Source organism: Meriones unguiculatus, chromosome 10 (assembly GCF_030254825.1).
Source record: "Meriones unguiculatus strain TT.TT164.6M chromosome 10, Bangor_MerUng_6.1, whole genome shotgun sequence".
Lineage (NCBI taxonomy): Eukaryota > Metazoa > Chordata > Mammalia > Rodentia > Muridae > Meriones > Meriones unguiculatus.
In genome coordinates, this window is record NC_083358.1 from 76,787,031 (window position 1) to 76,814,078 (window position 27,048).

At 50.7% G+C, this 27,048-nt stretch overlaps 2 protein-coding genes across 13 annotated transcripts in view; both read right to left on the reverse strand.

The window, feature by feature from the left end:
* The window catches only part of Pitx2 (paired like homeodomain 2), a 61,608-nt gene extending 43,223 nt beyond the window's left edge, over positions 1-18,385 (reverse strand). For 9 of the 12 annotated variants that reach the window (XM_060392710.1, XM_060392712.1, XM_060392706.1 and 6 more), the window contains exons 1-2: positions 3,536-4,070; positions 2,433-2,638 (exon numbers count right to left, since the gene is read on the reverse strand). In XM_060392710.1, coding sequence (XP_060248693.1) covers positions 2,433-2,638; positions 3,536-3,740 — 411 coding nt within the window. In that variant the 5' untranslated portion in view covers positions 3,741-4,070. The other 3 variants (XM_021644937.2, XM_060392715.1, XM_060392714.1) reach the window with 3 other exon arrangements.
* Positions 15,376-23,186, reverse strand: LOC132657112 (uncharacterized). Its single transcript, XM_060393333.1, has 3 exons — positions 22,862-23,186; positions 18,089-18,718; positions 15,376-15,578 (listed from the first exon to the last, which is right to left on the reverse strand). Exons 1-3 carry the CDS (start codon positions 23,184-23,186, stop codon positions 15,376-15,378), a joined length of 1,158 nt encoding a protein of 385 aa, XP_060249316.1.
* Positions 23,187-27,048: the final 3,862 nt, after the last annotated feature.

The window sequence follows — 27,048 nt, forward strand, 5'->3', positions numbered from 1 at the left end:
CCAACCGGCCCTGGGGCCTGTCAGAGGCCTTTCGTCAAGTTCCGGGAGGCCTAGCTCTCTCCAACCTTGGGGCCTGCGCTGTGACCTGAGCCACAGAAGCTCCAACGAGCGCCCGGCGGCCCTGGGACCTCCTGATCCTCCTCCAGGCCCTCCTCCCTGGGTCCAAAAGCACTGTAAAATACACGGACCCGTCCCGGACCTTGCAAACTTGCTTCCGTTCGGAGGCCATAGGTCCAGTGGCGAGGACCAGGGGCTGGGGAGCACCCACTCTCCTCCCACACAGCCCCTCCCTTTCCTCCAGCATCTCCTAGCCCCCACCCCATCCCAACCCTCCCAGAACGCGCTAGGACCCTAAAGCGACACCCTTCCTCCCCTAGGGAAAATATAAAACAAAAAACTACCAAATAAAAGGCAAAAGACCACCTCTTCGTCTGCTCGTTAAACTCAGGAGCTAGGCGCCTAAACTGGGAATCCTGAACCAGCTCGTCCCTAGCAACCTCCCCCGCCCCCGCCCCACCTCCCTCTTTTTTTTTTTTTTTTTTTTATCTATATCACTCTCCTCCCACCCAAGCCTAACCAGCCTCTGGCCTCAGTTTAGGACTGGACCAGTGCTGTCCCTTAGCTTTGCTGGCTACTCGAGCTGGTCAGCGACAACCCCCCCAGCCCCCACACCGCCGCCACCCGCGTCCGGTGGCCCCGCCACAACCCCTCTTCCAATCCACACCCGGGCCCGCCCGAGACAGCGGCTTTTGTGTATTGGAGCGAGGCCTGGTCCAACAGCCCAGAACTGACACCCGCGATGTTTCTCCGTCGCGCCCAGCCGTCTAATCCGCTTTTTTTTTCTTTTTCCTTTCATTCTTGATTTCCACTTTTTTTTCCTGCCCCCCCCCCCTTCCTCTTTGCATCCGATTGCTATAAAAAGCAACCCTCCCGCTCTGGGCTGGAAAAGTAAGCGCCTGGAAGGAGGCAGCTGGAGCGAGTGCCCTCTGCGGAGGGACAGGGCCGCAGGGAGGCGGGTAGGGTGGGAGGGCTCTCCCCGGGGATTTCAGTGAAAGACAAATTGTGTCTTTATTTTAATCACTTGTCCTTTCTACTGCAGGCCTTCTAAACTTTGCCCGGGCGAGGAGAGTACGTGCGAGGCCCGAGGCCCGTCGTTCCCTGATGGTAAAGACAGCGAAAGAAAGACTGACTTTGCTCAAAAGCACGCGGCCCCCTGCACGAGAGCTGGCTCCTGGGCAGTTAAAGTAAAACCACACTCCGTGCGTCCTCCCAGCTCCTTTATCAACCGGCGCTGCCCGGCCAGCGGCCGCACTGCCACCCCGACTGCGTCCTCCTTCTTTTGGCTTTGGGAACACACTTTGGTTTTTATTTTCGTTGCTGTCTGCCGGTTTCCTTGTTTTTATTTTGGCTTCTCCTCCCCCTCGCTTTCTTTCTTCTGCAGAGAACGTTGTTTTCTAAAACAGCCTTCTCTGGAGTCTGCTGGGTTCGGCTCTCCTCTCTCAGAGTCTTAACAACCTTGGACATTCCAACCGAACGGCGTTAAACCAGGATCCTTCCACTGGGTAATTTATTTAAGCTCATTTTCTTTTTTTCTTTTTCTTTTTTGCCGGTCCATAAAGGGGCAGATTTGCTACAAAGTAAAGGTAAGCTCTCTTTATAAATCTTTGGCTATAATTAAGCGAGGGGTGTGAGTACAGCCTTCAAAGAGCTGAACTTCCTCGAGAAGATAAATAAACCAAATTGAAACGTCTTTCTTTTCTCCTTTCTTACTAAAAGCTCCAGCAGAATAGTCGTTTCCTCCAGGGCTTCCAAAACTAGGCAGTGGAGTGTGTGTGTGTGTGTGAGAGAGAGAGAGAGAGAGAGAGATCAGAATGGCTGAAAAACTCGCCAGGCAAAAGACCCGTGAGCAACTTAAGGGGAGAAAAAGGCTGGGCCGGGCTGGGCGCGAAGGTTCCCCAGTGAGGCCAAACCCTTGCGTGTGTCTGGAGGGTTTTCTTGTTCTAGGAGCACAGGTTGGAGCCTGTTCACAGCTCCTGGCGGTGAGGGATTTTATTGGCGCTCGTCTGGCGACGGCAAGCCGGGAACACAATGCCCTTTGCTGAGGAATGCCCGCGCAACTCAGCTTGGGAGGGCGCCGGGTGGCCGGGCAGAGGGCTGGTGAGGCTCTACGCGCCTGCGCCAGGCGGCCAGCTCCGCCTGGGGACCCGGGGCGTGCAACCTCGGGCACACTGGCCGCCTGGCAGCCTCAGGCTTCTTCCTCGCGCACGCAGCTTCCCACCCGCGCCCTTCAGGGGCGACGCTGCCTCCTCCCCACCCATCACTTCTCGCTGCCCCCCACCCCCACCCCCAGCCCCGACCTGAAGCGTCTGAAGCTTGGCAAGGCCTCCCCCTCCCGAGCCCCTGGTTTGCCCAGACTGGGTGCAGGCTCCTACCCGGACTCGGGCTTCCGTGAGGTTGGTCCACACGGCGATTTCCTCGCGAGTGGACATGTCCGGGTAGCGGTTCCTCTGGAAAGTGGCCTCCAGCTCCTGCAGCTGCTGGCTGGTGAAATGAGTCCGTTGCCGCCGCTGCCGCTTCTTCTTGGACGGGTCCTCGGCGCCCACGTCCTCATTCTTTCCCTGCTGGCCCTTATCTTTCTCTGAAAAAAATTAAAAAAAAAAAAAGGGCAAAAACAAAAAGAAACGCACAGTTTCGGTCAGATTCAAATCCGCGAAAACAAAAACAAAACAAAACAACAAAACAAAAAACAAACGCCACCTCTCAACCCGACCGAGTGGCCGAGGCCGGGGAGAGGCCGGGGCTGGCTGGGGACCCGGCTGCGCGCGGCGCCCGCGTCCCTCCGGGAGCGGCCAAAGTGTGGGTGTGCGCGCCCCACTTCCTCCCCTCCCCCGGCGCCGCACGCTTTATTTACACGTTTATCTCGCCCAGGCGGCGCACTCGATTTTTTTTTTTTTATAACCTCCGTTCGCAAGTACAGAAACATCCTCGAGAAACACATGTTTTTGGAAGACAGCTCCCCCTCCCCCCAAAACCTCAGGTTTCCACGCGCGTTTGGAAGGCCAAAGTGAGTGGATGTCAGGATCCAGGATAGGGAGTTCTTCTCCCCGGGGCGGGGAGGTGTACCTCGCTGCCAGGGGTCTCTCTAAAGTGTTTCTGAAAATACAGCTTGAAAGGATCGAATCTCCCCCCCCCCCCCGGGAGGTCGACGAGAGGACCGGGGGTTGGGGGCCGAGTCGGGGCGGCCTCCGAACATCCGAGGCGTCTGTGCCCCAAGAAACTCGGGTCGGTGGCTGGTGAGGGGGTGACTAGGGCCGCCGGAGCCGAGACCGTGGGGGACCGAAGGGGAGGGACGGGGTCTCGAGAATCCAGGCTCCAGGAAGTTCAGCGCCTGGGCTGCTCGAGCGACCACTCCCACCACGCCTCCCCCAGGAGGGGGCGACCTCCTGGGGGGGGGGGTCCAGCGGGCCGGGGGGCGCCAGGGGGCTGCGCTCAGACGTCCGTGGTGGCGGTGGTGGGGGACAGCACGGCGCCTTACCTGCGGCCTCGGGGCTGGAGGTGTCGGAGATGGTGTGCACCTCCAGCCTGTGTTTGGACGAGTCCAGGGAGCGGGGCTGCCCGGGAGCCAGCACCGAAGCCATGGCTAACGCCTGGGGATGGTGACAGAAGGGCGACGAGGCGGCCGACAGCTTGGTCCCGGCTGCTCGGTGCTCCAGGGGCAGCGGCCCTTTCATGCAGTTCATGGACGGGGGGGAGCGCGGCGCCCCACGAGTCCCAGGGCTACCGCCGCTGCCAGCCGAGCCCCGGAGGCCGCCGGTTCCGGGGAGCGCCCTAGGCGCCGAGCGTCCCCGTGTCAGCCGACAGCGCACAGCCAGGGGACGCTGACTCCGGCCGGGTCCTCGAGTCCGAGCCGCCCCCCGGCTCCTCTAAGCTGCAGGCTCCGGCCAAAAAAAAAAAAAAAGAGTCCCGCGGTCGACGGAGACTTGGGGACGCGGGCGGGACCGAGCCGCCGCGGGCCTCTGCGGGGAGCCGACTTCCAGGATCCGAAGCGAAACAAGAATGGGCAAAGACCCTTCTCCTGCCTCCCTCCCTCCCTCCCTCCCCCGGATCCCCCTCCAATAAGGACGGCACCGGGCGCGCTCTGCCCGCCCCCCGCGCCGCAGCCCTTGACAGCGAAGTGTCAAGAGTGACAGGGACAGGTAGCTGATATCGGATCCCCCCCTCCCGCGCGGCGGCTGCGGCCGCCACGGCCACGGGCGCGGGCCTCGCCGGGCGCACCCTCGGCGGAGCGCACACACCCCCCTGGGGCCCCGCGGAGCTGGAGCCGGGCCCCGCCGCCGCTCGGCTCCGGACGGCCCCGGGCGAGCGAGCGAGCGAGCGACAGGCTAGCTCTGCGGCTCGGCGCTTCCCTGTTGGCCTAACATCTTAAAACCAGAGGCGGGCTTCCTGGTGGCGAGACGTCACTCGGCGGCGGCCCTTCCCCAGCTCTCCCCGCCCTCCGCCTCCTCCCAGACCCTTCCCGGGGCTCGGAGTGACGTGGCTCCACACCAATCGCGAGGCCCCGAGCCCGCGCCGGAGGGCTGGTTCTGTCTGCACCTATCAGCGGTGTGAGGCCCAGCGGTGCCCACCCGGTCTACACGGGCGCGCTCCTGGGAATTCAGCTCCCGCCCAGCCAAAGGCGATCCGCCTTTTGGGTTAGGGCTGGAAGGTGGAGGGTCAGGAGGCTTGGGGTCGGAGGGTTCGGGGAGAGAAGAAGGAGAGTCCAGGTCCGAAGCGCGTACGGTTCAGCAAGCACCCCGCTCCCCTCCTTCTGTGCCTCACTGCGGTCCTTTCTAAGAGCCGAGTTTCCCCACGCTCGGGGCCCAGACAGAAAGGGGATCTGCTGCCCAAGGCTGTGAAGTTAGAAAACAGCAGCAAATCGCCTTTCTCGTCTTAACTCCGCCGCCCTCTCCCCTTTCGCCTGTCAGGTGAACGTCGCGCTAATCTGAGGAAGCTTTACTTTAATTGCAAAGGAGACAGAGTCTTGAAAAGGCAGGCTAATAAATTAGAAATCGAGAAGAAAATGGACCCGTCAAAAGAAAATTACCTTGACTTTAGTCGAACAACTGCTTGGTGGTTCGCTCTGGATTTATACATGAATAAAAAAGTCGCCTCAAATCACGTCCTCTGTAATGCTTATTAGTCCCCAGACAGAAAACTCACAATAGAGTAGAAACCCTAACCCAGCGTTTTCGAAATGCCGAAAGCTTATCCATTCTACTTAACGTTGATTAAGACACATCCTAGATCTTTCAAATTCCTTGTTCACTGTATTAAGCTCGTTCTAGCCAGAGAGAGCTATGCTTTAAATTCGACTCTCTTGTTTACTTTATTATCAATCAGATTCAAATCCGGGCTTTAGCCGGTAGAATCAACAACCTTGAGCTAATTATATAGAAAATATGCCTTAATGAATTTCCATACAATTAAGAACGTTGCCAAATGACCAATTTCAAGGATGATTTTTAACAGTCATTTTCTTTTCCTAGGGAGCTCAAGGCTGTCTTGAATCATTAAAGCACAAGTAGACAGAAACAGTAGGTTTGCACTAAGGGGAGTGTGTGTGTGAGTGGAGCCTAGAGGTCTGCCCAACTAGAAAAAGCAAAGTCTTTTTCATTTGTAGGAAACAGAACAGATCTCCAGTGGAGGCAGCGGCACCGTGCAGCATTATTTCAAAGGAAATTTAAGTTCCAAAGATGTAAATTCAAACACATTTAAAATAATTTTTCTAAGTCCTTTGTGGGCCTGGAGAGGAGGATTCCACTCATTGTTAAAGCTCTTACCTAGCACTCAGGGGGTTCTGGGTTTGAGATCTGGCAACACACACACACACACACACACACACACACACACTCCTTTTGTGGCCCACTCTCCCTCAAACCCCCCCCCCCCCCTAGGTTAGCTGAAGAGCACAAAGTAATCTCCTCCCTTCCCTGGTTTTCTGCATTTGCGATTGTTTCACTGTGGATTTAGTGTCATCTTCCCCGAATGTAATTTGTTTGACGTTATAGTCAATGATTTGCAGTATAAGGAATCTTCAGCAAACTACCTCCTAGCTCTTATTCACAGGACTGGGGAACTTAACCTGGCACTGAGCAACTGAGGCTGGCTACAGATGCAGTTATAACATCTGTCTGTCTTTTTACCCTTACCCCCCCCCGCCAGTGCCATCAACAATTCCTTCCATCTTGAATATACAAAGGACCCAAATGAAAATTATTTCCAATCTCTTCACGTCACTGTCATTCCACTTCAAAAAATTAGATATTTAGACATTCAGAATTTAGACATTTCTTCATAAGTTTTAGGTCAGGGCTCTTGGTTTTAACCTTTCATTCCACCTCATCCTGTTCTACACACATAAACACGCACACACCTGCTCACAGCCTTAACTGAGAATCATAGATCCAGCTCTATTAGGTCCTGCAACCTTATCACTAAATTATACACATTACACCAGCAGGCTATTGGTAAAGAAGGTTAAATTAATTTACATTCTACTCATTATCTGGTGCTTAAATGGCTCGTTTTATCCCTGAGATTTGGCGGGCGAATCTCCTTCTCAGACCCCACAGTGTTTCACTGAAGACAACGTCCTTACATTTGTAGTGGTTTTTAATCTGATAAGACTCTAATTTGCTTAAGTCTCTTAAATAAGGGTTTTAAATGTTTCTAGCCATTTTCTTATTGAATTTTCTCTAATTCCCTCAAGATCATAAAGTATATGTGTAAAGTAAATATTTTCTCCCGTGCACTTGCCAGCCAATGACCTATAACTAAGTCAATACGAATCCAGATCTTTTCTGCCCACTGCATTTACTAATCATAGTCTAGTTTCTTCTCCTAAACCCCAGCACAATGTGGGCATCACAATAGCACAGCACAGCACATAAGGCTTCATTTCATGGTAGACTCCATTGCAACAAAGAATGAAAGATTCTCTACTCTTGCAGGCATGCTCTTCTTTGCCTCAAGATTTGAATCCTGGAGTGTCAAAACAGTTGTTGTTGTTGACGATGATGGTGATAATTTATTTGTTTGTTTTGAGGCTAGAGGCCTTTTTCAAAACTTATTTCTCTGCAAAACTAAGAAGTTGCAAGGAGTCATAAAGATTTTCAAGGTCACCTCCCATTCACCCCAGAGACTCTCAGCGTAAGCGCTGGTGGTTCCACTCTTGTGGTAGAACATTCCATATGTAAAAACACACACAGGGAGGGCCTCAAACAGACCCCTGCGTGGATGGAAAACCCAAGGCTAAGTGGTGGCTCCTATAGTGCCGAACTATGGGAGATTTTGGAAAGACACCCACCGATCCACAGACTGCCAAGTCTGAACAGATAAAAACTTAGACTGTGTAGAACCACTGAGGTCAAGAGAATAAAGACATCGATGCAAAATGCAGGGAATGCTGACTATCATAAAAACAGAATTGCTTATCATTGATGTGTGTGCATATACGCATTTCATCGAACTCGAGCGCGCGTGCACGCGCGCGCATACACACACACACACACACACACACACACGCAACTGAGTCAAAAATGTCTTCTAAAATATTTTTCACAGTCAACTGACCCTCTCCTGCTTGCTTTACACATGCCGAGCTGTGTCCTGATGGACGTCAGCCTTTAAGGACCAAAAGGGTTCATGCCAGAGCAGGGTGCAGAGGTGTGTGATAGGGACCAAGAAATACTTTATAATGAAGACTAAACGGTAGAGACCAGGTTTAGAGTTCTAATCAACTATTTAAGATTTGTGGAGAGTCAGGGGTGACAGACGACGAAGGGGTTCTAAATCAAAACAGAGAGTTCATTACCACTGCAAAGCCAAGCGGCTTCTTCTTGTTTGACTCTAGAAATGATAGTGACTTCAGCCACCATCAGAGAAGTCTTCTGTTCAAGGTTAAGTGAGGGGAGGCCTGGCCACCTCAATTGGATTTTTCCCCCTTATTCCTTCAAAGAAAGACCCTCTGGAAGGGAAATACGTGACATAGGGTCAGGCGTGTTTTGAGCTGGTATTTGCCACTGATTACAGGTCTTAAAGTCTTATTTAATTTCACACTCTTTAGTGTTAGTTGAGCAAACCCCCTCCAGCCATCCCAGTGAACAGTAGGTCCGGGCCATGCCTTTTGGTAGGGGCAGAGTCTGGGCTAGGACCCAATCAATCAATCACTCCTCAAATTTTGTAAAGATTCTGCCCTCAGAACTCACCTAGAAGATGGCACAAGGGGAGGTCTCCCTGAGCTGTCAGGCCATAAAGGTGTGTGTGTGTGTGTGTGTGTATGTGTGTGTGTGTGTGTGTGTGTGTGTGTGTTGCATAGGCCCCAGTGGCTCAAGGCTGAGGCCTGGCCAGGACTTATTTGGACATGTGATGGGTACTATGTGTGTGGGTGTTGTGAGGCAAAGAGGTCAGGGGAGACCTGGCACCACATCCAGAGAAGTGGCCTCTTATCCCCACTTTCTACTGTCTGGGCACAAACCAGGCTTGAAAACACCTCCCCTGCACACACACTCATGAAAGGGACCACTCCTCCCAAACCAAAAGCTTCACTGTAGATGATTTTTCTTGTTGTTCCCTAAATGTAACAAAACATTGGGGGTTTGTTAAAGGGTCGGATTCTGTTCTGTATCAGAAGGCCAGAGAATAGCTAACACTCAGCCCCTGCAGCCCATAGAAACACGCCCCTGTTTCTGCCCTACCAGCTCTAGTGTAATTGCTCAACCTTTTGAAGGAGATTTGGGGGACAACCTAGGAAATATTAGGGTACCAGTGAGAGGCATCTGCCTCTGCCCAGGGAGGAAAGAGGGAAGGGCTGGGGGTGCAGAAGGAAGGTGCTGACACTAGTAACCCAAAAGCAGCTAATGTCCCCCTCACATATTTGCACCTGAGCACGGCAGGTTCACCGGACGCTCATTCATTTGATTTCAGGAAAGCATTAATTTACTGAACCAGGAGATCGGTTTAGTTAAATGTGACTTCGTGGTGTGGAGAAGACAGGAAAAAGAAAGGAAAAGAGGGGCGGTGAGACAGGAGAGGAGCGGAAAGCTGAGAAAAAGGCAAGGGCAGGAAGAGAATGAAAAATGAAAATAAATATAGATATCCGGGTTTGGAGAAAAGAAGGTGCAAGGGGCTAACTGAAGTCACTTAAAAAATAATTGGATTAAGTCAATCCTCTCTCTCCAGCTCATGTTCACCTCCTTTTCCTATTTCTCTCACTCTCCCTTCTTTCTGTTTTTTCTCTCCCAGACATGCTGGTAGCTAACATTCGGCATTAGTTGCCATGGTGACCATAAATCACATAAATCCAAAAATACCCACCTATAATCTGAGATGAAGCTTTTATTTCCCTAGCGAAATAATATTTTAAAAGCTGTCAGCTGACACACACACACACACACACACACACACACACAAAATAAAAAATATATATATATATAAAAAGAAGAACCCACTCCATTGTAGTAACCTTAGTAATGTATTACTCTAAAGGTTTAAATTAAAATGTCAGCATGTTCAAAACACACTGGGAAAATCTCGGGCACTCTTCATGTCAGACCCTCACAAAGGCATTGCCTCAACCACTGCTCCTGATGGCTCTTCGACACACCTGCACTCTCTGTGCCTGTGTTTGCCCCGGGATTTTATTCAACTTTAGCAGTTGAGGTGGGGGTGGGGAGACGGACCGTAAGCGCTGGTTTGTAAAAGGGGTATCCTGGGTCTCAAAGGTCCAGGGGCGAGGATTTTAAAGGACCTCTTGTGGGTGGGTGATCTTTGGATGGCTACTTAGATGGGGACGTCCTAAAGAAGTTAAGAAGAGAGAGAGGAGGGCTGGAGCGAGAAGAGCTGCCTTCTGGAGAGCTGAGCGTCGGTCAAGTGCTGCGGTTAGTGAAGCCCAGGAAGGGTGGGTCTCACCTTCTACCCCGGCCTCCTTTCCCCTGGGAAGAAAGTTTCCCACTGGGAGTCCCTAGGGAGGGGCCTGTGGTTGCTGTCGGGGCCTTTTGTCTTCTAACTTGGGCTGTTGTCTTTTGCCTATCTTGGATTACAGGGCGTTCGCCTAGATGAAGAGCCATTAATTACCCATTCAGTCAATATTAGGAAGACGACAAAGCTTTTTACATAGGATTAAGAAGACATCAGATTGTTCCATTAGTATATTCCTGCTCACGAATAAGCTTTCGTTATACATTTCCTTTTCCCCGGAGTCGCTCTAACAACCGCTGCATATATTAACAGCAGTCTGCGAGGAGGAGCAGCCTAGGCGACCTAAAGAAACTTTGAGGGAGAGTGGAGGCGGTTGGGAGGGACGCCACCTGCAAACAAGACTTGCCACAGGGACTGGCTACCTGGACATCTGGTACAATTTCCCACTGGGATTGGGGGTTGGAAGCCATAGGCAGGGAGGCAGCTTCTGCCAGTCAACTGCAGGTTTAGTGGTGGTAGAGGTGGTGTCAGCCAGGGAAAGAAAAAAAGATAACTGTCACCGCCCAGATCTCTTTGCTTTTTCAAGCTTCAAATCTCCTTCAGCTAGCACCTGCACCTTGCCTCCTCGTCACGGACAGGATCTCTCCAGTTTCCCACACAACCTTCCCCTCCACCCTCCTCGGGGCTCAGATCCCTGCCCCAGACACCCCCACTTTGCATTTTGCTCCAGAAGGTTTGAGTGGCTCTTGTTAGAAGGTCTCTCACTTAAGGGAAACCGGATCATTAGCTTTTGTGGGTGACTTAGGAGTCCACGTAGGTCGAGCTATGCCAACATTTGCTGGTTAAGTGAATGGGAACCCAAGAAGGAAACTGAACCCCTGGAGGGCCACAGTTTACCCGCACCCTCCAAAGGGGACTGAGCTGCCACTGAGGCAGAAGGGGTGTGTGTGTGTGTGTGTGGGGTGTCCCAGGATGTCTGGAGGGACCTTGGAGTTTCCTTCCGAGGTAGGAAAAAAAAATCTGGGCCGTGGTGTGATCGGAATACTCTCAGCCCAGCCATTCTGTCGAAGCTATTTAAAAATTAATGGCGTGGAAAGCGGGCGAAGTACTGGCCGCCTGTCACAGGGCTTTGAGGCCCGGCGGGCAGCGAAGCGGCCTTTCTGCACGCTCTTCCCTTCCTGAAGGTCAAGACCATTTTAAGAGTTCCTAAAAACCGTAGCTCTGAGAAGTCTTCAGCTGGCCTTTGCTCCTTTCTAAAGGACCGGCCCAAATGCCCCCTCTCCTGGTGCTGGGCCGCGGTTCCATTAACTCTCTCAGCCCCTACACTGCCTTCAGTTTCAAGATTTGAGTCCTGGTGGAGGGTGTAAGGAGCCTGGCTTAGCTCTTATGCCGAGCTAGGGTACCCCTGGAGGAGCGCGCAGCCGCAGGTATTTGAGACAGAAAAGCTAGGCGCCATCACTGAGTCCTACGGCTCCCCCTTTGTCACCGCATGGCACTTAAAAAATATGTAAGAAACCTTAAAAGGGCAGAAAGTAAATCCCAGTCAGAAGTTTGTGTATTCCGTAAATTATTATTTTTTTAATAATCCCTAAAAGGTACTTAACTCTGGTGACCTTCCTGCAGTGATTAAGGGCTTTTGCTCACTCGTCTATGACATTTTTTAAAATTTATCAATCCACTGAAAAATAAAACAGTAAAATCAAGGTTTTCAGTATCTCTGCTCATCACATGCCTCTTTTAAATTAATGCCATTAAACACGTTTGGACAACATTTTTTTCCCTTCGGTCCAAAAGACAGAAAAACAGACCTTTTGTCAATGTTGGGGGAGACCCTTTCGTAGGTGCTCTAAAACAATTCGTCCTGCAGGTAAACGCTACAATCCCTCTGTCTCTGTCTCTGCGCGCGCGCACATACACACACACACACACACATTTTCTTTTTCCTTTCTTTCTCCTATTATCAAAAGCTAATGCCAGGGCACTTGGCGAGGGAACTCAACTCCACAGGCTCTTAGACACTTCCTGCCTACCTACAAGGAAAGACCTTATCCCGTCGCCGACTCCTCGACTGGGTCCTGCATCTATTAGCTCAAAAAACAAAACAAAAACAAACAACAACAACAACAACAAAACAGGCCACCTAGCCTCAGAAACAATTCTTTGGGTCAACGAAATAAGGGGAGGGGTCAAGACCTCGGGTCACAGGCTACAAGACGTACCGAGCCCTCCGCTGGGCGGCTGCCGGCCCGCCCCCTGCGAAGCCAGATTTGGGCTTTTCAGGTCTGGTCAGGGCCGAGGCCCAGCCTGCACAAAGCTTTCTCCCAGGGAGTCGTCGCTGCTCTTGATTTTTAACCATATCCCAAACATTCTCCGGTCTAATAATTTATTTTTACGACCGATTATCAAACAGAAGAAGAATTTAACACAATCTTAATGACAGAAATCACCAGACATTATCTCTGCATTGCCCCCATTTAACCCCTTGGGGTTAATCCCGGACAAGTGAGCGTTTAACCGGCCCAGCAGGACGACTAAGGAAGTGTTCAGTGCCCGGCGGGGAAAGCCGCAGCTCGTTCTATTCTAGGGGCTTTGTTTCAACAAACGATGCTTTTCGCTCGGATGCACGCAGAAAACCTTTGTTGTTGGTGGTTTTTTTTCCCCCTTAGTAATATTTTTTTGTTTGCTCGACAGGGGTTCCGAATTACTCACTTTGGCACGCGTTACATTTGTGTGTGGGGCTAGGGGCCGCGGGTGGTGGGGAGTTTTATCTCCTCACACAATCAAAGGTCAACAACCCCCTAAGGTTGGACACTTACTCGTTCTGGAGCCTGGAAAACCCGGAGGATAGTAAAACAAAACAAAACAACAAAGAAAACCAAAACGTAAATAAGGATTTTACATTACATGTATTCCAAAGAAAGGCCTCTCCATCTCTCGTGTGTACACACACACACACACACACACACATTATTTAAGGACAAGTTGCAATTTCCTCAAGGCCTTGGCTGTGCGTGGAAGACTTTTTAACCTTTCGCCCATGCCAACGGACCGACGGTTCTGGGACGAAACCAGCCAATCGAGGAACCGCGTTATCCCAGCCCGAGGCCTAGCAGCCAGGCCCGGCAGCAAGGGCTGGCGGACAGGAGCGAGAGCCCTGCGGACCTGGTGCGCTGCGCGCAGCTGCCGTCTCCGGCTCTTCGGGGATGTTGCCCGAACCCAGACCCTCCGAACAGAGCCTCCGACGCAACTTTCCAGCGTTTGTCAGGAGCGTTCAACTCCGCACCTACCAGCCCCGGTGGGGCAGTGGCTGCAAGCCTCAGGGACCCGGTGGGCCCTGGCGGGGCCGCGTGCAATGGGAGCTGCTGAGCGACAGAGGTCGCTGTTGGACCACTTTGCAGGGCCAGACGGCGCGGCGGCGGTAGGCCCGGGCGTGCGCAGGGGATCAGACCACAGGGGGAGAGGAAAGGGAGAGGTGTTGGGTCTCAGGAGTGCAGTATAATTTGTGGAAAGGAATTAAAGTCCCCGGGACGGCTGCTCCGCGTTCTCCCCGGCGGCCAGCCGTCTGGGTCCTGCAGCGGGGACCCCGGCTCCGGCGGCTCCGGCGGCTCCGCCCGCCCGGGCTTGGCCGGAGGCCCCCAGTCCCGGAGGCGGGAGCCCGGCGCGCGGCCTGCGCCTCCCTCCCCCCCCTTACCATTGGCGCCGGGATGCTGCCGCGGGAACGGCTTGCTGCTGGCTGCCTCTTTCCGGCTCTCCGGAGAGTCTGTGAACTCGACCTTTCTGATTTCGGTGTCTTTGGAGAAGAGACATTCAACGGCCGCCGGCTGCACGCCTGGGCCGCGAGCGCGCCCCGCCCCACGCGCGGTTGGCAGGGGGTGCCAAAGGGCGGCGGAAAGGCGCCCCCGGGACAGGGCCAGGGTTAGGGGGGCGAGGCGGGACGGAGGAGAAAAAGGGGACAGAGAGCAGAGACCCCGTTAGAGGAAGGACGGGCCGCGTGCCCAGCCCCCGGGCCCCCTGGCCACCCAGTGCAGCCGGTGATCTGTCCCCGTGCCACCGGACGGGCAGCCTGGAAGAGGGTCAGGGCGGGCCACACTGGTCCACCTGAGCCCAAATCTCCCGTAAAGGGCAAGGCCGCGGCTGCCCTACTCTGATTTCTTTTCTTTTCTTTTTTTTTTTTTTTTTTTTTGCTGAGGCCTCCCGGAGGAAGCTCCAGCTTCTGCGAGCCTCGCTGGGCGAGCCGGCGCCTCCTCCTCTCCTCTCTCGCTTAGCGCGGTCTCCCTTCCAGGGACCCGGGTGCGAGGAGTGGGCTCTTACCTAGTTGTACGCACGCCGAAACCAGTTTGCGACAGTTGGTCTCCATCCCCCGTTATCTGCAAAACAGAACAGAGGCGCGGCTTTGAGGAGGTGCTGCGGCCGGAGCAGGAGGATCAGCTCCGGGCGGTTAGCCGCCTGCTAGGGGCTGGCGTTTGGGCAGGCTTCTCTCCTGGAGCGGAGGGAGCAGCATCCTTCCAGCCTCGGATCCAGGACTCCCGCCGATGTTTACCTGGAGGGATTTTACGTCCCCAGTTGAAAGGGGGAAAAGGCCCAGGGGTTAGGAGGCCAATAAAACCGCGGGCTTCTGGAGGAGCTACGTTCAAGGGCGACTAGGCCAGGGAGCAACCTTAAGCTTGTAGACAATTTGGGGATGGATAGAAGTGGGACTTCTCCTCAGAAAGATCACCATTCAATACGGTGTCAGTCAATCTGAGCTCAGTAAACATTTGCAGAAGGCCAGAAACAGCTTGCCCGGCTCCACAAAGCCACTTTTCCCCTCCGTTTTCTGTGATTCTGAAAGGAAAAGACAAGGTGCCCCGAGAGCGAGCTGAATTAGGGCCTCTCCTCCACCAGGAGCGGCGTTTCCATATTTAGCCACTCTTTTCCCTGGAGATGCTCACCCGGCAATGTATTTACCCTAAAGTATGATTTAAGATCGTAGAGCTGAGAACGCGCAACGGGCTGAGCGAGACAGGAGACCCGGGCAAGCCTTGCTGGAGGGGCCGCCAAGCCCAAAGAAACAGCAGTGGGGAGGCTGCGCCTCCAGTTCCTGCCTTTCTCGTCCGAGGCAAGCTAGATCCTTTTCAAATTTCCAACCGCAGCTCAGACGGCCAAGCTTTTGACGGGGCCCCTTTTCTTTGCCACAGGCAAAGAGAGGTGGGTGGCGGAGGGCTAGATGGAGTGGTTGCTTTCAAGACAAGAAAGGGAAGAAGGCGGTGGGTTTCTCAGGCCCTTGAATCTTGGGTCTTGCTAACTGTGCTGCGCCTGATACCCGGAGAGTCCCTTTCCCTTAGAGCCTAGGGCTGGAGGTGGGAGCCGGCTTTGCCAGGCTGGTGGGCCGCAGTTTGGCCTGAGGTGCATTTCCAAGCTCCTCAGCCTCTCCTGGAGCTACCCAAGCTCCAGGGGCATTCTAGCCAAGGACGCGCTGCCTGGAGGAGGGGCCTCCCGGTGTGGACGCCTGGGGAATCCGAGATTGGGGGGCCCGTACGCGGTTCCCCCACCAACTAGTGAGCACCCGGTGGGGACTCTGCGGATCCTCGTGGGCCCGTGGGCCCAGAAGTAGCAGTTTGGCGGCTCCAGATTTAGCGATTCTGCAGTAAAATCACAGGATTAGTCCCTGATTGAGATGTCTGTTCGGGAGATATTACAAAATTCATTATCACAGCTTTCTACTAACTCGATATGAAGTAACACAGATGGGATTTTATTAGTCCAGACTTCAAATGTTTACTTATGATAATTTCGGGGGAAATTTGCATGTCATCATCATTTCGATAATCTTTTTTTTTTTATATGTCTGAACTGGCTGCATTATTAGCCAGTAGCCACAGCGTCGCAGATGGCAACTGCAAATAGTTTTATTTATTTATTTTAAAGGACTGAAATATATATAAGAGAAAGACCTTCTCACGGGCTGTAAAGTCAGTTACTGCACATTTTCCCCCACCCCCCAAGCTTTGGTGCTGAGCACCAAACAAAGCAATAGGAAGCCAGAAAACCTTCAAGAATGGATGGACTCCAGCCCAAGGAATGAAAAGAAGCTCAAGATATGGCCCTTCGCTCCTTGCTACATGTCCTTGTGGCTCTGAGGCGCGTTTTTCAGCGATATGAATCCGGAGACTTTGATTCCATGCTCCATATAATGACCAGGCCTAATAAGTGAGTTCTGTCTACCTAACTGAGATTTTTTTCCCCCTTTAAAGAGAGATCTTCAAGTCTTATCTGCTGATGCTTAAAAGTGCCCCATCAAGGCAGCTAATAGGTGACAAATTTCACTGCTAGATTACAACACTGGTTTGGGTGGCTAATCTCCACATTTTAGATAGTAGATGTTTCCTGATTTGAAGTTATTCTCACGCCAAAAGTTCACACGCTGGTTGGAATATATATGCCAAGCAATCCGGCTAGGGCCAGCTTCCATTCCATATTGTGATTGTGTTAATAAAGCACCACGCAGCAATTAGCATGCATGATAGCACCCTGGCCAGGCAGGCAGGCAAGCCCTAAGAAATAGAACAGCTTGCTTAAAGAAATAATTTCTGACACAAGCAACACAAGAATGGAGTCGTAGAAGAAACCATGGTTCTAATCATTCCAAAACAAAACAAAACAAACACACACACACACACGAAAAAAAAAACCCAAAATCTTTCCTATTTCACCCCTTTCCATCTACCTCCTCATCCAATAACAGAACCATTCATGGAAAGCTGAAAAAAAAAAAAAGGACTGGGACATATGTTTTAAATGAACTAAATTGGGGTGATTAGGCAGTAATTAATTTGCAGTGGGCAATCATTTAAGGAAATTAAGATACCACTTTAACGAAGCTCCGTGTTTTACCACGAGCAAGCTTTCTTTAAAGCTCCGTGGAATGTGTGCTTCTGGAGCGTTAGAAGGCAACCCTGCTCAACTTACAGGACAAAGCAGAGCGATAACTTAAGCCTAGTTTTGCTGAGGCAAAGCGAAACATTCCATAAGTGAAGTGGCTACTTTAAAAAAAAAAAAACAACAACAACCTAAACTTTGATTATTGGAGTACTGTGCTCATTGTCAACCCCACCAACCTAAAGTAAAGGCTCAATTCATTTTGGTGATGAGCTTTGTTTCTCTGAAATTATTGGTATGTGCTTTTTAGGTGGTCAAAACATCTTTAGTTGTGATTAATGGTCTAAAAAGGATGCAGAGATCTCTTAAAATCAGATTATTTGCTTGTTAGCTAGTTTAGAATGTAAGAGTACCTATTAATGTAATTCAGATTAGCAAAAGTTCCTCCTCCTTCGTTTTAATTTGCCTCAATAAAATACAGAATAAAAAAAAAACCACAAGAGAATAAAAACAAAAAAGTCCCAGCTTCCTGGGAGAGTTTGATTTCTAAATTGTTTAGGAACGGTCATTCAATTGGAGTAAAAGGACCGTATTTCCCCCGGCTTGGAGTCGCATGTTTTGACTTAGTTACCAGTTGCAAAACAGTTGCCCCCCTGCCTCCGTTTAAAATGCATCTTTTGCAGTACAAGATTGGAGCTGACTGCTGATCAATTTAAAGGATTTATAATCCGAAGTAATTGTGTGGGCTTGGCATCCAGGCCTGGCTCCCAGGTAATTCGCTTGGGCCTGAGAGGTCACTGACTGCCAGTTAAGATGGAATCTTCTCTCTCTCTCTCTCTCTCTCTCTCTCTCTCTCTCTCTCTCTCTCTCTCTCTTCTTTCCAGTGGGTAATGATGGGAAGGGGCTAATCGATTCCAGTAGCAGAAACTTCGTAGCGAGGGGGCCCTTTATCTTGGGTCGGCTAATCCTCGGCCGGAGGCTTTCTCCCTATCCCGTTGGCATCGTAATTTCAGGGAAGATGCCTCGCTCTAAATGCCAGCCATGTCTGGCTTCCACTCGACTCCAGCGCCCGGCAGGATTGTCCTGGCGTCTGCGGTTGAGGACCAGAGGATCAGGGGCTCTGCAGGATCTGTTGGGGCAACTGCGCTAACCTCGGGGAGAAAGCAGTCGGGAGAGCCACAAATCACAGCGGGCGGAGGTCCTCCGAAGTGGAACAAATTTCCAGACTCGCATTATCTCACAGCTCCGTGGGGGAGACAGGGCCTCCACTTACCGGCTACCGGAGCGAGCGGCTGTCTCCGCGTCCCGCCGCTTCCCAGGGTGACTGCCAGGCGGCGGAGGGCTCGGGCCGCACAGCCGGCTCCGGGGAGCGGGCCCTGGGGAGGTGGAGGGGGACCTCGGGGATCCTCAGGGTGCCAAGTTCCGAGAGGGTCTCCGCGGGGAGCCGCGAGAGCTAGCGGGCGCCGGCGGCCGTCTCCGTCGGCTGCTCTCCGGCTTTCTCTGCGGGTCTCGCGCGCTCTCTCCCCTCCCTCGCTCTCATCCCTCTCTCTTCCCTCCGCTCCGACTCCGTGTGCGGAGTGACGTGACGTCAGCAGAGATTCCACCAAACTCCAGAGCACAGTGGCGCGCGGGCGGGCGGGCGGGCGGGCGGGCGGCCGAGCCTGCTGTAACGCTGGGCGATCACGGAGCGAGCACGACGCTTGGGCCACTGCGGGGGGTGGGGTGGGGTGGGGTGGGGGAGCGTACGGGGGCGACCGAGGGGACGCGGGATGACGAGGGCTGGCAAGTGAAGCCCTTGGAGGGGGTGGGGGGGTGGGGGTGGGGCTGAGGCCCGGGACAGAACCCCGGAGGGAGCCGGCGGGAGGCTTCCACGGGAGCTGGCCCTGTGGCCGGGACCAGCACTCTAACCGGGGAGGGAGTCGGGTGGGGGATGAGGGCGGGATGGAGGGCAAGGAAAAAAAAAAAAAAAAAAAAAAAGAAGAATGGTGCGTCAAACCCCAGGGCCCTTCTAAATCTAAGTGGGAGGGCCGGAGCCCGGGGAGACAGAAACCGATTCTCGAGGAGCAAAATCACGAGGAGGGGGCACGGAAAGTGGTCCACGGAAGGAAACAAAGGGCAGTGTGCCTTGGTTTGACACCGGTGAGGCTTCTGGAGGGTGGGTGTGAGTGGCGTGCGTGCCCGACCTCCTTTCAGGCCTTTCGGAGCAGAGGAAACCTGCTTAGAGCGCGACTGACTCCAGGAGAGAGGTCCACGGAGGGCAGACTGGAAGTGGGCGGATGGATGGGGTGTCGAGGGAGATGATGACTGTGGAGAAGTTACAAAAGCAGGGTGATCTAGTAGCAGAGAGTGGGAGGGCCACGGGGGAGGGGAGGATGGAGAGAGAGAGAGAGAGAGAGAGAGAGAGAGAGAGAGAGAGAGAGAGAGAGAGAGAGAGAACCAGAGGAAGGCCTAGACTATAGCTCGGGCAGACTAGGACCCAGTGTCTTGAGGTCAAGGCGGGCGGATCCCAGCGTTTGGCGAGTAAAAAGCGCAGGTACACAGGGCCACACACCGACCAGTTTGTGTGCAGAGATGGGGCTCTCCTGCTCAAGTCTGGCGCACTCTCAGAGTCTAGAATTTCCTCTGCTGTACCTACAACTCAACAAGGTCACCCCGGGTCACGGATATCTCATTTTTTAAAATGACGAGGTTAAGGTTCCTGACTGAGAGTGGTATTAAATTGCACGGGACTGGGGGTGGGAAAGGAGGAGAAAGTTTCCCCCACGTGAGCGTTTGCCCTTAAAAGTCTAGAGCCTGGAAGGTCGGAGGGGCCATTTGCACTCTGAAACTGTCTCCTCCATCTAATTCCTCAGTTCCCGATTTCCTTACTGAGTCTGTGTTTTGGTAATGAACGGGATATTTTGGCCGAGTCTTGCCTTTGGGTGGAAGGACTATTTACAAGGACTATATATAAATACGATTCGCCTGGAGGATCAGGTGTGAAGGCGTCCTCTAGGCACATGGGAGACAAAGTTCTTCGGATCTTCACGACATCCTGTCAATATACGTTTTAGAAACAAATATCAGAAAACAGCCGACCGTCGTGGGTTGGTGTTTTCTCACCAGTGTTAATCCTTGCTTTGGAACACAACCCAATCAGACCTGCCATTAAAACTCATTTCTCCTTGGTCCCTGGTAGAAAACAAAGTTCCCTCTCAAATTCCTACTGTTCTTCTTCCTAAGTCAGCAAACCAATTCGTGTAATTTGAGGAAAAAATACACTGGCTCCTCCGAAGAATGTCGGTGGGGTGTGTATGCGAGGAGAGCTAACCCAAGGACCACCCTGCACATGCTGAGCTTTCTCTGAATTTGGGGGTGGGTGGGTGGGGGCTGCTTGTGTTCTATGTTTTCTTGAATGAATCGGTGTTTTCAATTCATTGGTGTTAGCAGTAAAAACAGGCAAACAAACTTGCTCAATTTGTTTTGAGTGCCAAATCCCTTCACTTTGAAACAGCTAACAGTCGACAGATGGACTCATTTTATGGAAAGAGTTTGCCTCTTCTGCCTGGGAGGAAACTGATGAGAGAACTGCGTTTTCAGCCATTCTCTAACCTTGTAACATCAACGAAAACTCCAAGCTTTCTCTTCTTACCCAATGGAAACTCAGAGCAGTGCCATTCAAAGGAAGAGAAACAGGAGAAAAACAGCCACACACTGTTTTATTTTTATTTTTTATTTCCTCATTGTTTCTGAGCCTTTTGGAGGAAAAAAAAATCAAATGTCTTCAACAAATCCTTCAACTGGACTCTGGTCTCACCTCTCTGGAACATGTCCTGGGCAACAGCATTGTCCACAGTGGAAGGACCTGCCCATCCACTATTTCTGCTGGCTCCTCACCCTCCAAAATAATAGGCGAATGCCCCACTTCTGCCTTTTCTCCCTTTGCGTTAAAATGAGACAGTAAGAGGTGCTCACAGTAGACCAGCCTGGCCAGGAGCTCGTGGCAAGTCTGGAGACACAGAAAAGTGGGAAGAATGTGAAAACCAAGCCCGGCTTGAGACCAGAGAAAGAGAAAGGAGCTGCGCTAGAGAGCCCCGCAGAGCTGCGCAGGCAACTCTTTCCCCACTTGAAGGCTTCGGAGGTTTGCTGGCAGGGCTGGGGGAAGGGGCTCCGGGAGGCGAGGCGGCGGCTCCACTCTGCCCTCTCCACCGGGAATCAACCCCACCCGGCCTGGTTAACCCCAGCCAGGGCGGCTGCAGTCCCTCTGTGCTGAGCTGGGTCCTCTCAGCTTCGCCCAGCCCCAGTGCAGCTGAAGTGAGCAGCTGGTGGGAAATGCAAATGGCTCCTGGAGAAATAGAAGATCCAGAATGATTCTCATTCCCTCCTCGAGTGTGGGGAAGGAGCTGGACATACGTTTCACGCTCCTAATCCTTCTTTTACATTTTTAGTCATACCCCCATTAAACAACTAATTAATGCTCAGAATCACCAGGGAATACATTAAGCATGCAGCAGGGAGGCAGGGTGCTGGGGGTGGGCAGGGGTGGGTAACGAACCTCTGAGCTGATTTAAGACGTGGATTTCAGTTTTTTTTTTTTTTTCTCCTTCTTCTTCTTTCCCTTCGTCAATGCAGCAACGCCAGTGTGGGCCACAGAGATTGTATTTTTCGAAGTAGAAAGGGTTAGTAGGGGGAGAGTCCAAGCCAAGCAAGCAATTCTCTGCTCTGCAGATGTAAACAAGATTGTAGCATCAAAGGTACTAGCTCCTTAAGGGCCAGGTCGTCTGGACTGGGAGCCTGGGCTTGGGAGACACTGACCTGTGTATCAGTGAATTTCAAGGATGTTACGCTTTTACATAAACAACTCCAGTGCGAGAGCCTGGTAATCCCTGGTTAAAACACACACACACACACACACACACACACACACACACACACACACACACTATAGAATGTCTCAGCAGTACCCGACACCCTCAAGTTTACATCCTTTCTGCTTTTTCCAAAAATTTGGACTGTATCTACAGATACAGCCTTCCAGGAAAGCAAAGCATTGGAACATTCCCTTTAATCGTTTGTGGTGACGCGTCCGTCCGTGGTCTTATTTAGGGAGGGGAAGGGAGACCAAGGGGAACACACAGCCTTAGAAGAGAGCAGCAGGGTGCTGGCTCCACAGATTCGGATGGTTTTTTTTTTTTTAGGGAGATTTTGCATTTTCTTCATCCCGAACGATGTTTTGAACCAGCACACGTGGTTGTCAGAGCAGGGAATTAAAAAACGGGGAGCTTACTGAAGACGAACGTGTTGTGATCACAGAGGGCAAAAACCAAGGATAGATACGGGGTGACCCCTGGCAACTCACTCATCCCAATCCGGATTTAGAAAAGGCACCCTATTCTTCTCAAGCCCGCTGTGATGGGCTGCTGGCTGCCATTTACTTCCCCCAGTCTTCAGCACTGGCGAGCAATTGCCCTGGTTCCTTTATCTGACAACAAGCAAGTATGTAAATATCTGTGGCTAGTGATGTTTAACTGCTTCCACAAATGATTGATTTGTTGGTGCTTCTGAATTTTTTCCCCCCAGTCCAGATCTTGTTTCCGAATTATCTATCTGAGAGGTTCGATCAGGGTTTTTGATGCTACAGTATAGTTAATTATTGTTTGTAAAAAGGCATTTAAGATGAACTGATTGATTTGCATATAAATTAAAATTATTATGCATTGTCTATTCCTGTTTTTTTTATAATCATTGTGAAATTAGTACTTAACCACTTGAGCTAAAAGAATATATAAACGTCTGTATTGACTCACTAATGAATTACCTAATTAAAACGTCCGGGGAACGCTGTGTTAAATCTAGACAGATTAGGAGAAGGGTGGGTTTTTGGAAGATAACAGATCAGCACCTAGTATTCTGAGTCGTGCAGTCCGAGCCTTAATTTTGCAGTACAGGTCTTGCTCTGCGGTTAGTGGTTTTGTATTTGTTTGTAAATTAATGAAGTGGAAAAGAGAACGCCATTGGCCGCAACGTCCCCGGCCCTTTGCTCTGCCTGGAACCCTTCAGTCCCAACCCAGGAGAGCTACTGCGGCGGAGACTGGGGCCTGCCCCGAGGTGCGGGGCTCCTCGGGTCCGCGGGCCAAACTTTCCCGGCATTGGGGTCTCCGCGGCAGGCCGAAGAGAGTCGGAGCGCTGCTCTCCGCGCGGTCCGAGAGCTTGGAGCCAGCGCGGACATTTAATAGATAAACTAACTGAGCATTCACCTTCGTCCTGAGACGGGGAATGAAAGGTAACTCATCTGAAGAGGGGGCGGTGCGAGGCGCGCTCCAGGAGTTCAGAAAAGGCTGCCGCTGGGAAATCTGTAGCCCGGGGGCTCGCCAGCCTGCATCCCCTTTCATTTCAAGCACTTATTGATTTGCTGTTGTCATCTTTGGCGACGCAGAAGGACACTTAAAAGAATTTCTGATGGGGCTCTGATCTGAGAAAGTAGGTGACCCGCCTAGGCTCCCACCAAATTGTTAATTACCACATCAACTGCTTTTTTCCCCCTTCCCCCCCACCCTTCCTCCTTCCCCCATGGCAACCGAGTTTGTTCATTCTTAACTTTTTAATTATTCAGAAACTCCCTTACCTCTCGGTGGCTTCAGTACCGCGGCAGTGTTTTCCATCCGACCCCCCTCTTCCCGCGGTAGGGCCTGTCTATTGATCTCCCTGACCTTTGGCACATCTGGGCCCTCTGAAATCTCTCCATCTTTTCAGATTTGAGGATGGAAGGCTACACCCTCTCCGCCCGTGTGCACACACTCAGAGATATGAAGACTTACACACAGGCTGCCCTCAAACCCGAGGGGGGAAATCTAACAGATGTTAGCTTTTTCGGTTGTCTATGGAAATCTGAAATGTCTGCCTAATTTCAACGTTGAGTGCGGCTCTCCTGGTTTTTCTTTCTCAAAGCGGGGTGTCCCCGGCCATCCACAGTCTCTACCGGGCTGTAAATAAGGAGGGGTGGATGCAGCGTGCTGGCATTTAGGTGGAGCCGAGAACCTGTCCTCATGTTGGGGGTCTTCAACCAACCCTGGCTACCGTCCACACTAAGAGAGAATTCTCAGCAGGAGCCCACGGGAACCTGCGCTGTGGGACAGCAGGTGAAGCTGCAGTCAAATGCAGATAATGTCAGGATCGGTTTACTAGAATGAAAATTATATTTCAGGGTTTTTACCACCACTGGGTTTTTAGTATACGTAGAGCTAGGTGGGTGGGGGGGATGTAAACACAATTACTGATGTTAGGGAGGACAAGAGAGAGAGAGAGAGAGAGAGAGAGAGAGAGAGAGAGAGAGACCTTGGAGTCCATAACTTGGTGTTTTAACTTACTTTTTATTTAAAATTTTTATCTTTATTATTTGAGGAGAGGAGAGGGGAGAGAGAGAGAGAGAGAGAGCCGTTGAAGGCCACAGATATTGGAATCCCTGGAGCTGGAGTTAGCAGACAGCTCAGTTGTGAGCTGCTGCTGGACTTGGGTGATGGGAACTAAGCATGGGTCCTCTGGAGGATTGATATGTACTCTAAACAGAAGAGCCATCTCTCTAGCGCCTGTGTTAGTTAATAACTGTGGGGATGAATTAGACATGAAATGCTGTTTATATTTTTATATAACTGCTAGATTGAGCTTGTATCAGAAATAGATACATAACATTTTTTAAGCTTTGATAGCAGGATCATAAAATAAAATCAAGGAGATGATCTGAACTGGTAAACCTGATGTCTGCAAACTCAGGAATGTAATACTCTTTTTGGTTGGTCTTTGTAGACTATCTCTAAAGTCTCAGAAGTCTTTATTAGGTCTGGCATCATCATTTCATTTCATATTCATTATGTGAAAATTCTACTGCTATGCTCACTCTTATGTGTGTGTATGAACACTCTGGTGTGAGTGTGAGTATGTGTGAGGGCCAGAAGATGCCTCCGATGTATTCCCCAGGAACACTGTCCCACCTCCTATGAGACATAATCTTTCATTGGCCTGAAGCTCACAGTTAGGGTGGAGTGTGAACTCCGGGGATACTCTGTGCCCAGCTTTCCTGCGCTGTGGGCCTTTTTACTTGGGTTCTGTGGATCATATTTAGGTCCTTTAACTTGCTTGTAAGTGTAAGCATTGTACCAACTAATCCATTCCCTCCAGCCCCCTATGCTGATTTTAAAATAGACAGTTCTGTTATCATTATGTTGACTTTCAAATACCAAGAGCTCTTAGTTTAATGTAAAATATCAGTTTTTACCTCCTTTGCAATTTTTATTTTAGTCCTTACAAGTAGCATATTCTTTTTATACTTTCAGAGAAAGACTTGGATTCTAGAGAACCAGATGTCACTATTGCAACATCATCATCTCCAAAAACAAATTCTTTTTTAAAATAATTTATTTCATTTTATTCTTTGTGCATTGGTATGAAGGTGTCAGAACTGCAGTTATAGACAGTTGTGAGCTGCCATGTGGGAGCTGCCATATTGGGAGTTGAACCCGGGTCCCTTGGATAAGGCAGTGCTCTTAACCACTGAGCCATCAAAAACAAATTCTAAAGCCTATGCTGTTTTTCAGATAATACATAGATCTCAGGATGCTTCTGGTTTCTTCAAATCACCCTACAAATATTCCTTGCAAACTTTCTTGGAATGCCAAGCAAGGCTTGGCAGCAATTCTTTTCTACATAGACATCTCTCTGATGGGTTCTTAGTTTCTTAGGATGGACTAAAGAGAGAGAAGGGACATGAAAAATTGGCAGGCACTTCAGCTAGAACAAACCTAGGTTCAGGGAGGTGACTGATACTGTGGCAGACCTCACACTGTGAGGTCCCTTCCACCACCCACCCCCAAGATTTTGAAGGCCTGGGTAGGTGATTCCTTCCTGTGACATTGTTTTCATACTTATACTTTTCCGTGGTTAGCATTTAGGTGAAAGCTTTTGAAAGGAAGCTGGATATGCAGGAGAGATGCGGACCCCTCCGGACTCAACAGCACCCACCCTAAGACATATTTACACTGCTTGTCAAATGTGGCACCATTTCTTCAAGCCTTCTCTGCTGAGTTTCATTCAGACCATGGGGAAAGCTAAGAAGATACATCACCTGACTCTTTTTGTGCAGCTGTTCCACAGGCTTGAAAGAGACCTTCTTAGAGGGAAAGGGGAGACTCATGAAACTTAGAAATTTAGAAAAACAACACCCCTCCATGAGGCTATAGGGACAGTAACATTTGACCAGAGGGAAGAGGCCTCTTTTGCGGTGTAGAGCAAGAGGCACAGGGGGTCTCTGTGATGTGCTTCAGGAGCTGTAATCCGTGTTAGTGGGGGAGCTTGGTGAGATATTGAGGCTCCTATCAACCATCCCATTAAGCTCATTGATCCACTAAGCTGGAATTGAATGGAATTGTTTTTTTTTGGTGTGAGGTAACTCCTACTACCTAGAGTGACAAGAAACAGACTCCTAGAAAAAGTAAGGTAACTATATTAAGCATAACATCTGTTGAGAACAATGTGAAATCAGCCAGCCTTATATACATACATGTATATATGTATGTATGTATACACATACACACATTTACATATGTGTGTGTCCAGTAACTGCAGTTGGTGGTAAAGTACTTAGTTATTTAGCCATTGTGATAAACAGCTAATTGTTGACCACGTTTCCTCCTTACATCAACACTACATAGTGGAGAGCATGATTTTAAATGTGGACAATGAGGTCTGCAGTGATTATGCCTCCCACCCATGATTGTCCAGCTGGTTAAAAATCACAAACTTGTAACCACTGGAACTTGGAACAGTAAGAAATTACTTAGGCCACAAAGTTGGTAAGTGGCACAGTGGATATTTGAATATAGGCTTACTTATGTCCGTGCTGAACTTAAAGTAGTCAGACGTGGAAAAACAGAGTCCACTAGGGTTAAGAAACTTAGAAAATTAATTTGGAACATTTCAAGGAAAAAAAAAAGAAGGAAAGAAAAGTGCAGACAAGAGAAAGTAAAAACAAAATGAAACAAAACAAAAACTCAACCTATTAAGCAAACAAAGCCAGTCCCCTCTAAAACCACAGACTAAATCAGCAACTGAACAAACAAACAAGCCCCTTGGAATGGGTAAAATGAGAACTGTAAATGTTAGAAAGGAAAAAAGGAGAAGTGAGCATCCAAAAGTGGAGAAAGAAAGCCAGGCTTCATTTATTTGTTCCTCCATTGTTTATTCTGAGAAGTGTAATTTCAG

Coding starts and splice junctions, on each gene's coding strand:
- LOC132657112 (XM_060393333.1), bottom strand. CDS start 23,186: ATGAAAGGGGATGCAGGCTGGCGAGCCCCCGGGCTACAGATTTCCCAG. Junction 18,719..22,861: donor CGCCGCAGTAGCTCTCCTGG/GTTGGGACTGAA, acceptor CTCCCCGGTTAG/AGTGCTGGTCCCGGCCACAG. Junction 15,579..18,088: donor GCCGCTCGCTCCGGTAGCCG/GTAAGTGGAGGC, acceptor ATTTTACTGCAG/AATCGCTAAATCTGGAGCCG.